Source organism: Budorcas taxicolor, chromosome 1 (assembly GCF_023091745.1).
Source record: "Budorcas taxicolor isolate Tak-1 chromosome 1, Takin1.1, whole genome shotgun sequence".
Classification (NCBI taxonomy): Eukaryota; Metazoa; Chordata; class Mammalia; order Artiodactyla; family Bovidae; genus Budorcas; species Budorcas taxicolor.
The window spans coordinates 75,286,891-75,298,902 of NC_068910.1; the positions used below are offsets into that span (position 1 = coordinate 75,286,891).

The window sequence follows — 12,012 nt, forward strand, 5'->3', positions numbered from 1 at the left end:
AGCTAAAGCTTTAGCCTTGTAGCTACAAAGAGTAAGAGGGAGTAGTTTCCTCGGTTTCACTGAACAACAATAGGTGGATGACTCTTCCCCTGCACCATTAAATGGGCTAAAAAATTGAACACATTCTGCTACTTTTAATGTAGACTAATCAGACAAAACCAACTGTGAGATGAAGGAAGCTCTTTGCAAGGCTGTATTGAAAAACAGTTGTTCCAGATTTAGTTAGGTTAAACTCCCCACTAAAAATAAATCTCGTTACAACAGTCAATGATACAATCAAAACAAAACAAAAGTTGCTATTAGATTCTAGAGCCCCAACCTTTATACAACACAATTTTACTTCATGGAAACAAAAAGTGCTCTAAGAATTATAATGATAAATGTTTTGTTTTTAATGCTTGTCCACTGGCAGCTGGGAAACTCTGCATGTGGGCCAGATCCTGACTGCTTGCTGTTTATCAGTTAGTCAGTTCAGTTGCTTGGTCGTGTCCGACTTTGCAATCCCATGGACTGCAGCACACCAGGCTTCCCTGTCCATCACCAACTCCCGGAGCTTGTTCAAACTCACATCCATCAAGTCAGTGATGCCATCCAACCATCTCATCCTCTGTCGTCCCTTCTCCTGCCTTCAATCTTTCCCAGCATCAGGGTCTTTTCCAATGAGTCAGTTCTTTGCATCATGTGACCAAAGTATTGCAGCTTCAGCTTCAACATCAGTCCTTCCAATGAATATTCAGGACTGATTTCTTTTAGGATTGATTGGTTTGATTTCCTTGCAGTCCAAGGGACTCTCAAGAGTCTTCTCCAACACCACAGTTCAAAAGTATCAATTCTTTGGCACTCTGCCTTTATGGTCCAACTCTCACATCCATACATATGATGTATGTATACATATGATGTATGATGTATGTATGGAAAAACCATAGCTTTCACTAGACAGACCTTTGTCAGCAAAGTAATATCTCTGCTTTTTAATATGCTGTCTAGGTTTGTCATAGCTTTTCTTCCAAGGAGCAAGTGTCTTTTAATTTCATGCCTGCAGTCACCATCTGCAGTGATTTTGGCGCCCAAGAAAGTAAAGTCTGTCACTGTTTCCATTGTTTCCCTGTCTATTTGCCATGAAGTGATGGGACCGGATGCCAAGATCTTTGTTTTTTGAATGTTAGGTTTTAAGCCAGCATTTTCACTTTCCCTTTCATCAAGAGGCTCTCTAGTTTCTCTTTGCTTTCTGCCTTAAGAGTGTTATCAGTCTTTTTCATTAGCATATCTGAGGTTATTGATATTGCTACCCTCAATAGCTTACTGTTTATGAAATAACACAAATGAGACCTTTAAAAAAAACTATTGTTCATGCTCCAATGGCATGAAAAATGGCACAGCTGAGTACAGTCCAAGCAGTTGTAGCAGGGACCATATGGCCTTGTATGGTTTGAACTATCTACTTCTTGGCCCTTTACAGAAATTGTTGGAAGGGTAAGAATTCTGGGGAGAATCACTGAATGTCACAGACTAGTGACGTGTCCAGGCATATATTCGGCTCTAGGTGAGTACTTAATCCAGTTGTCAGTCCAGTGAATCCTAGGGATTTGCTAGGATCACAAAGAGTCGGACTCAACTGAAGCAACTTAGCACACACTGGGCAAAAAGAGTGGACTCTTAAAAGCAGCTTGAAAAGTGAAAGTGTTAGTTGCTCAGTCATGTCCGACTCTGGGATTCCATTGGCTGTAGCTCCTCTGTCCATGGGATTCTCCAGGCAAGAATACTGGAGTGGGTTGCCATTCCCTTCTCCAGGGGATCTTCCCGACCCAGGGATTGAACCGAGATCTCCAGCACTGCAGGCAGATTCTTTACCATCTGAGTCACCAGGGTCTGTTGTCCAAAAGCAGCTTAACCATGTTCAAAGTTGTCAAAGGCAGTTAGAGACCTTTTCATCGAGATTTGCCTAGAACTGGGAATGCCCTAGCCATATTGTTTTTTCAATATGATTTGAATAATCAAAATAAGTTCTAGATGATTATGTTATTAACACAATCTAACTGCTCACCTATTACACGGATCATTGGAATTTTCACTTTCTAACACTAGCTGGAGGTCTTCGTGGTCTATCAGTTGAGAAACCAGATGATCAGACCCATTTTTTTCATTTCATTTCTCCTGTGTCTTCTATGTATCAAGTGTGGCACAGGGTGCCAGGAACCCGAGGGCGCTCAAGCTGTTTCATCTCATTTTATTGGTTAGACAATTGCTCCTCCCCTCCATATCCCTGACTTTGCCATAAAAAGGACTGGCAGAGTGCTGGCAAGGGACTTGGCTGAATGTAAAATTTCACTGCTTGGTTTTTAGAGACAGATGTGAAGTCACAATCACACAGTGGCAAATATCAACAGGGTTATGTGCATCGGCTCCAGTGGCGAGTTTGGATGTCAAGGTCACTGATCCCCTTCAAAGGAGTCTCAGGGGAAGGAAATGGCAACAACCAGCTCTGGGGGTGAAATGAGACACTTGGGTTTGTGTTTGACTCTCAAAATGATGTTTAATGAAGAAATCAAGGACACACACCAGGTGAGTGAGCTCTGGTATTAGGTATTTTTCTTCATGTTGCTTGTGGTTCTCAGAAATGGAAGTGAAATCCTTGGGTGAAGTGATATCCTTGGGTATGAGACCCATTCTGCCACCGTTCTGTGACTAGATCAGTGATAAACGAGCAGCAGAATAAGGATTAGATAAGAGGAAAAGGAGGATTCTCGCAGGAATGAGACCAGAGGCTCCTTTTGTGTCTGTCAGAGTATTTTTCTGAACCCTCCAAACCACACTCTCACAGAGGGTACATGTGGCTGATGTTTTCATACTCTGTGGATTCATTTCACAACCAGAATGATACATTTTAGTAACTTTTGCTAGAAGTTAGGATATTTAACATTTCACAAGCGCCAGAATATTACAAAGTATTTTGATTCCTTTACCTCTGTCAAGACACAAGAAGCCAGATTTGTATTTTATGTGCTGACAGAACTATTTGTATAAAAATTTCAAGTGATTTAGCAGTCATACAGATTACAATGCAATACCAATTTCATATCCTCATGTACCTCTTCGCAAATGTAAGACAAAGCTGTTTTATAATCGTTTAATAACTTGTGCAACAACTGTGGTTTTGGTGTATTGCCAAGGTAGGATTCTTTTAAATTATAAAGGATTTTGTGTGCTTGAAATCCTAGGAAAAGAAAGAAAAAATCAAGTTTAAATATGATGTATTAATTCATATATTAAGAAATATAGAAATATTAGGAGTATAAAGATATACCCATTATGAGAATCTTGCAGGTACAAACCAAATATATTTAATTCAATCTATTTTATGGGAAGTTAAATAAATATTAGGAGACAAATCTCTGAAACTCTGCCTAAAGAATAAAGAAGTAGGAATGGGAATCTGAGCAGGAGAAATCTTGTTTGCTAAGAGGATGCTACTGGCACAGAGCTGGTGGTGGTCGGTACTCCCACACATTCTACAATGCACAGGACAGCCCCCCACATCAAAGAATTATGTGAAATTACAAAAATTAATTAGACAAGCCTTAGAAGAAACTGTTGTTTTTTATATAAATTCTTGTCTAAGAATTAGAAGAACATGTCGGTAGTGCCAAGTTGGAGAAACCCTGCTCTAGGGCAGAACTCGAACTGGAGACACTAGTTCTCAGCTAATGAAGGCAACGGAGAGGAAGACCAAGAAAAAAAGTGAGGCTTTTGTTCTTTCAACTCAGCCACCAAGTATCTCTTCTTGTTTGGTGGGATGAGATTATTTTATTCCACACTTGAGTTATTTTCCTACAAATTATAGGAGCAAACATGGAGTTCCATGTTGCTTGTCTTCTATGGAACAACAGGCTTCGGCACTGCAAACCACAAAATAAAGTGACTTCCACAATAGATTCTGGAGTAGACAATTTTTAAAATCTTTGGTAGAAAAAACTTTGTGGGTTACTATGTAGGTCTCAAAGGTTAGTGTCTATCAGAGTCACTGAAGTGTTTAAAAAACTGATGTCCATGCCTCACCCTAAGCTCTACTGAAAGGAAACCTAAGTGAATCCCTGCAGAATGTACTAAGGGATTTAGGGAAGCAGCGCTCCACTTATCAAGGAAGGAATTCGACTTCAAAAACATGGGAAACCTCCCTCCTCCCACTGTATTCCTGAAAGCTAGTCCAGAAGGCTGAATAGCCATCCAAAGAGCTATAAAATCTGAGCAATGATCATATTGACTGCTTCTCTGGAGTGCTTACTAGTCAAAAGGACACAAGGGTCCAAACGTCCAAATTATGTTCCCTTAACCATCTGAGTTCGATAATTCTTGCATCTTTTCAAGGATTTCTGAAATGTTCCTTTCTGCAAAAGCAGAGGACATTCCATATCCCTTAAATTTCCAAGAGCTTTGAGTAACTACAGGAGAGTCCGGACCCACAGTTCTTCTGGCAAGCCATCTGCTCAGTCAAGCTGACAAGGATAAAGGTACGTGGGTCCCAGCTTGGCCACTGTCATCCTGTGAGAAGTGTGTCCTAATTTCCTCATCTTTAAAATGGAGCTGACAATGCCAGATCTAATGATGCTAAGAAGGCTGACTAACAATAGAAAACACCAGGTCAGAAAATAATGGGATGGGAGAGCCCCACTGCTCTACAAACACAGCCATCCCGGGCAGGGGGATGTGAGCTAACATTTATTTAGCTCCTTCTAAAGACCAATGGTAGACATGGATACAAGGTATATTAAATGCAGAAATCCATCAATTCCATACAGTTAACTCACTTCCCTGCCCGACTCCCTAAACACATTTGTTCTGTAAATATGCTTTAAAAATACTCACATTTTCACTCATGGTAGTGGCTTTAGATGCAGAACTACTCTTCCTGTTTGTGGAATATAAAAAAAGAACATTTACTACATTATTGCTTCCAATTCTAAAATACATATCCTCTTTCAGTTAATGTTACCTCCATACATTTTTCTCAACAGGAAGAAGAACATGTATCTTAGCAGAGGTATAAAAAGCCCAGCACTCCTAACTGAATTTCTTATATTTATAGGTGATATTCACAGAGAAAAGCATGCAACAATATATCAGTATGTGTGAAGCCCTGTGAATCTACTTGTAGCCTCAGGCTAGATACTAACAAAGTTTGCAGAATATGCAAACCAGAGACTTACTAACTTTTAACTCACCAACTCACCAAGATTTAACATTTTGAAAGCTTGATCTTTACAACCTCAAATTTCATTTTTTCCATGGGAAAAAAATTCTACACAGTGACTATTATTTCACTGATCTGTTATGGGCTGCATCATATTCCCACCAAATACTTACAGGTTCAAGTCCCAGTTCCCCCCAGTACCTCAGAATGTGACTGTACTTGGAGACAGGGTCTTTAAAAAGGTAATTAAGTTAACTAAACTAGTTAGAGTGGGCCCTAATCCAATATTTCTGATATCCCTATCAGTTCAGTTCAGTTCAGTCGCTCAGTCGTGTCCGACTCTCTGCGACCCCATGAATCGCAGCACGCCAGGCCTCCCTGTCCATCACCATCTCCCGGAGTTCACTCAGACTCACGTCCATCGAGTCCGTGATGCCATCCAGCCATCTCATCCTGGGTCATCCCCTTTCCCTCCTGCCCCCAATCTCTCCCAGCATCAGAGTCTTTTCCAGTGAGTCAACTCTTCACATGAGGTGGCCAAAGTACTGGAGTTTCAGCTTCAGTATCATTCCTTCCAAAGAAATCCCAGGGTTGATCTCCTTCAGAATGGACTGGTTGGATCTCCTTGCAGTCCAAGGGACTCTCAAGAGTCTTCTCCAACACCACAGTTCAAACGCATCAATTCTTCAGCGCTCAGCCTTCTTCACAGTCCAACTCTCACATCCATACATGACCACAGGAAAAACCATAGCCTTGACTAGACGGACCTTAGTCGGCAAAGTAATGTCTCTGCTTTGGAATATGCTATCTAGGTTGGTCATAACTTTTCCTCCAAGGAGTAAGCATCTTTTAATTTCATGACTACAGTCACCATCTGCAGTGATTTTGGAGCCCCAAAAAATGAAGTCTGACACTATTTCCACTGTTTCCCCACCTATTTCCCATGAAGTGATGGGACCGGATGCCATGATCTTCGTTTTCTGAATGTTGAGCTTTAACCCAACTTTTTCACTCTCCTCTTTCACTTTCATCAAGAGGCTTTTTAGCTCCTCTTCACTTTCTGCCATAAGGGTGGTATCATCTGCATATCTGAGGTTATTGATATTTCTCCCAGCAATCTTGTCTCCAGCTTGTGTTTCTTCCAGTACAGCATTTCTCATGATGTACTCTGCATATAAGTTAAATAAGCAGGGTGACAATATACAACCTTGACATACTCCTTTTCCTATTTGGAACCAGTCTGTTGTTCCATGCCCAGTTCTAACTGCTGCTTCCTGACTTGCATACACATTTCTCAAGAGGCAGGTTAGGTGGTCTGGTATTCCCATCTCTTTCAGAATTTTCCACAGTTTATTGTTATCCACACAGTCAAAGGCTTTGGCATAGTCAATAAAGCAGAAATAGATGTTTTTCTGGAACTCTCTTGCTTTTTCCATGATCCAGCGGATGTTGGCAATTTGATCTCTCGTTCCTCTGCCTTTTCTAAAACCAGCTTGAACATCAGGGAGTTCACGGTTCACGTATTGCTGAAGTCTGACTTGGAGAATTTTGAGCATTACTTTACTAGCATGTGAGATGAGTGCAATTGTGCAATAGTTTGAGCATTCTTTGGAATTGCCTTTCTTTGGGATTGGAATGAAAACTGACCTTTTCCAGTCCTGTGGCCACTGCTGAGTTTTCCAAACTTGCTGGCATATTGAGTGCAGCACTTTCACAGCATCATCTTTCAGGAAATTTAGACATAAACATGTATGGAGGGAAGACCATGTGAAGACAGGGAGAGCACCATCTTTAAGTCAAGGAAAGAGGTCTGGGCTTCCAGATCCCAGAACTATGAGAAAATAAATTTCTATTGTTTAAGCCACCAGTCTATGGCACTTTTAAAGCAGTTCTAGCAAGCTAATGAAACATCCAATTCATTATCCAATACATTTTGAGGGAGATGGATTTGACAAATAGGAGACATATCTAGGAATAAAGATATTTTCTCCCAGATTACTGTCTGGGTTAATAGACACACACTGTGATTGAATGAAAGATAAAACCTCCCTCACCATAGCGTGGTCAGCCTTTCTCCATATATAAGATGATGCCTCTCCTTTGTTCATAACCCTCCCTACAATTACTTTTTAATAAAAGCAGCAATCTTCACAATGGCCCGGGGTTTGTGGCTATATCATCAGGCTACTCTGCTTTCCCAAGGTCACCCCTGAACTAACTACTGCTAACTCAGACCTCACCCTGGACTTGTCCTGGGGTGTTAAGGGGCTCAGAGACCAGCACTGAGGAGCAAGTCTAGAAACAGAAAATCAATGGCATTTGAAGCCATGGTGCCTGAGGAGAGAAGAATGCCCATAAGCTCCAGGTTGGGTCTGCCATTTCCATACATACAAGGAGGACAGTGACAAACCAACTGCACATAAACTGGAGACCGTGGTCATCTCATACAGATCTCATGCACCAATGACTCCTAAGTTTCTAACTCTAGTTAAGAAGAGTGAAAGTGCTAATCGCTCAGTTGTGTCTGACTCTTTGCGATCCCATGGACTGTAGCTCACCAGGCTCCTCTGTCCATGGAATCTCCACACAAGAATACTGGAGTGGGTTGCTGTTCTCTTCTTGAGGGGATCTGACCCAGGGATCAAACCTGGGTCTTCCGCATTGCACGCAGATTCTTTACCATCTGAGCCACCAGGGAAGCCCTGGTTGACTCCAGTCAAGATGCTTCCTTAACCCCAGATTCATGTGCTCAGTTACTCACTAATTATCTCTACTTGGAAGTATAATAGACATCTCAAAAATTAAAATTGCAAAGCACTCCTGAGGTCTCCACCTATCCTCAACCCCACTCTCCAACATGCTCCTCCCAAAACCTTTCACACTTCAGTAAACCTTTCACACTTCATCCTTCCCAGGGCCTTGGAGCCATGTCTGATTTCTTTCTTCTCCTCAAAGCACACATCCAGTTAGCAAATTGTTCAAAGCAGATTCAGAATACCATCACCAACTGACTATAGCCTTGTCTAACTCAATGAAACTATGAGCCATGCCGTGTAGGGCCACCCAAGACGGACAGGTCATGGTGGAGAATTCTGACAAAACATGGTCCACTGGAGAAGGGAATGGCAAACCACTTCAGTATTCTTGCCTTAAAAGCCCCATGAACAGTATGAAAAGGCAAAAAGATAGGAAACTGAAAGATGAACTCCTCAGGTCAGTAGGTGCCCAAATGCTACTGGATATCAGTGGAGAAATAACTCCAGAAAGAATGACGAGATGAAGCCAAAACAAAAACAACACCCAGTTGTGGATGTGAATGGTGATAGAAGTAAAGTTTGATGCTATAACAAACAATATTGCATGGGAACCTGGAATGTTAGGTCCATGACTCAAGGTTAATTGGAAGTGGTCAAACAGGAGATTATAAGAGAACATCGACATTTTAGGAATCAGTGAACTAAAATGGACTGGAATGGGTGAATGTAACTCAGATGACCATTATATCTACTACTGCGGGCAGGAATCCCTCAGAAGAAATGGAGTAGCCCTCATAGCCAACAAGAGTTGGAAATGCAGTACTTGAATGCAATCTCAAAAATGACACAATGATCACTGTTCATTTCCAAGGCAAACCATTCAATATCACAGTAATCCAAGTCTATGCCCCAACCAGTAATGCTGAAGAAGCTGAAGTTGAACGGTTCTATGAAGAACTATAAGACCTTCTAGAAGTAACACCCAAAAAAGATGTCCTTTTCATTATAGGGGACTGGAATGCAAAAGTAGGAGGTGAAGAAATACCTGGAGTAACAGGCAAATTTGGCCTTGAAATAGAAAATGAAGCAGGGCAAAGGTTAACAGAGTTTTGCCAAGAGACACACTGGTCACAGCACACACTCTCTTCCAACAACACAAGAGAAGACTCTACGCATGGACATCACCAGATGATCAATACCGAAATCAGGTTGATTATATTCTTTGCAGTCAAAGATGGAGAAGCTCTATACAATCAGCAAAAACAAGACCAGGAGCTGACTGTGGCTCAGATCATGAACTCCTAATTGCTAAATCAGACTTAAATTGAAGAAAGTAGGGAAAACTAGTAGACCATTCAGGTATGACCTAAATCAAATGCCTTATGATTATACAGTGGAAATGCGAAATAGATTTAAGGGACTAGAGCTGATAGACAGAGTGCCTGATGAACTATGGAATGAGGTTCATGACACTGTACAGGAAACAGGGATCAAGACCATGCCCATGGAAAAGAAATGCAAAAAAGGCAAAATGATTGTCTGAGAAGGCCTTACAAATAGCTGAGAAAAGAAGAGAAACTAAAGGCAAAAGATGAAAGGAAAGATGTACTCATTTGAATGCAGAGTTCCAAAGAATAGCAAGGAGAGATAAGAAAGCCTTCCTCAGTGATCAATGCAATGAAACAGAGGAAAACAACAGAATGGGAAAGACTAGAGATCTCTTGAAGAAAATTAGAGGGAACACTTCATGCAAAGGTGGGCACAACAAAGGACAGAAATGGTATGGACCTAACAGAAGCAGGAGATATTAAGAAGAGGTGGCAACAATACACAGAAGAACTATACAAAAACGGTTTTCATGACCCAGATAACCATGATGGTGTGATCACTCACCTAGAGCCATACATCCTGGAATGAGAAGTCAAGTGGGCCTTAGGAAGCTTCACTACGAACAAAGCCAGTGGAGGTGATGGAATTCCAGCTGAGCTATTTCAAATCCTTAAAGATGATGCTGTGTAAGTGCTGCACTCAATATGTCAGCAAATTGGGAAAACTCAGCAGTGGCCACAGGGCTGGAAAAGGTCAGTTTTCATTTTAATCCCAAAGACAGGCAATGCCAAAGAATGTTCAAACTATCACACAATTGAACTCATCTCACATGCTAGTAAAGTAATGCTCAAAATTCTCCAAGCCAGCTTCAACAGTACATGAACTGTGAACTTCCAGATGTTCAAGCTGGATTTAGAAAAGGCAGAGGAACTAGAGATCTAATTGCCAACATCAGCTGGATCATCGAGAAAGCAAGAGAGTTCCAGAAAAACATCTATTTCTGTTTTATTGACTACGCCAAAGCCTTTGACTGTGGATCACAACAAACTGTGGAAAATTCTTCACGAGATGGGAATACCAGACCACCTTACCTGCCCCCGAGAAATCTGTATACACGACAAGAAACAACAGTTAGGACTGGACATGGAACAACAGACTGGTTCCAAATCAAGAAAGGAGTATGTCAAGGCTGTATATTGTCACCCTGCTTATTTACCTTATATTCAGAGTACATCATGCGAAATGCTGGGCTGGATGAAGCACAAGCTGTAATCAAGACTGCGGGAGAATTATCACTAACCTCAGATATGCAGATGACACCACTCTTATGACAGAAAGTAAAGAACTAAAGAGCCTCTAGATGAAAGTGAAAGAGGAGAGTGAAAAAGCTGGCTTAAGACTCAACATTCAGAAAACTAAGACCATGGGATCTGGTCCCATCACTTCATGGCAAATAGATGGGGAAACAGTGGAAACAGTGAGAGAATTTATTTTTTTGGCCCCCAAATCACTGCAGATAGTGACTACAGCCATGAAATTAAAAGATGCTTGCTGCTTGGAAGAAATGGTAGGACCAACCTCACAGCATATTAAAAAGCAGATATATTAGTTTGCCAACAAAGGTCTGTACAGTCAAAGCTATGGTTTTTCCAGAAGTCATGTATGGATGTGAGAGCTGTACCATAAAGCTGAGCGCCAAAGAATTGATGCTTTTGAACTATGATATTGGAGAAGACTCTTGAGAGTCCCTTGGACTGCAACAAGATACAAACAGTCCATCCTAAAGGAAATCAGTCCTGAATATTCATTGGAAGAACTGAGGGTGAAGCTGAAACTCCAATACTTTGGCCACCTGATGGTAAGAACTGACTCATTGGGAAAAGACCCTGATGCTGGGAAAGATTGAAGGCAGGAGGAGAAGGGGACAACAGAGGATGAGATGGTTGGATGGCATCACCAACTTGATGGACATGAGTTTGAGTAAGCTCTTGGAGTTGGTGATGGACAGGGAAGCCTGGTGTGCTGCAATCCATGGGGTCGCAAAGAGCCAGACATGACTGAGTTACTGAACTGACTGACCATCACTTCTTGACCTTGTCGACACCATCATTTTGGGAGTATCCCCCATCTGCTCTTGTCTAGATTATTTAGTAATGAACTAACAGGCCTCTCTGTTTCCTCCACCTTTTGTCACCTTTACAGTTCATTCTCAACAGAGCAGCCAGTGTGAGTTTCAAGAATTAAGTACGAAGATGCTACCTCTCTGCTCAAGGTTTTCCACTGATGTCCCATCTTACTCAGAGCCAAAGCCAAACTTCTGCCGGGAAGAGGTTGCGTGTAATCTGTACTCTGCCCCCACTACACTACTGTGTGCACTCACGTCTTCCTCGAGTTGTTCTCACTCTGTTCCAACCACACTGATCCCCTTATTGTTCCTCCGGTACGCCAGGCATGCCCAGCATTTCCCCTCGTTCTCTCCTTTCTGCTTGAACACGCGTCTGTCTCATGGTTATCTGCCTGACTCACTCCCTCCTTCAGACCTTTCTCAAATGTCCCCTCATCAGCGAGGCCCTCCCTAACCACCTATTTACAAGGACAATCCCCACTCCTCCCCTCTGCATTCTCTGTGCTCTTGCCTGCTGCATTTTTCTCCCTTATACTTACCACAATCTGACATACTGCTGAGCTCATGTACTTGTTTACTTTCCGCCTTCCTCTACTAGAATGTGAGCTCCATGG

The 12,012-nt window shown here is 41.8% G+C and overlaps 1 protein-coding gene across 1 annotated transcript in view; it reads right to left on the reverse strand.

Annotated features, from left to right (window-relative positions):
• Positions 1-2,507: 2,507 nt before the first annotated feature.
• JAM2 (junctional adhesion molecule 2) overlaps positions 2,508-12,012 on the reverse strand; it is an 80,016-nt gene continuing 70,511 nt past the window's right edge. Inside the window, exons 9-10 of the mRNA XM_052638096.1 lie at positions 4,864-4,906; positions 2,508-3,214 (exon numbers count right to left, since the gene is read on the reverse strand). Coding sequence (XP_052494056.1) covers positions 3,182-3,214; positions 4,864-4,906 — 76 coding nt within the window. The 3' untranslated portion in view covers positions 2,508-3,181. The remainder of the gene's footprint in view (positions 3,215-4,863; positions 4,907-12,012) is intronic.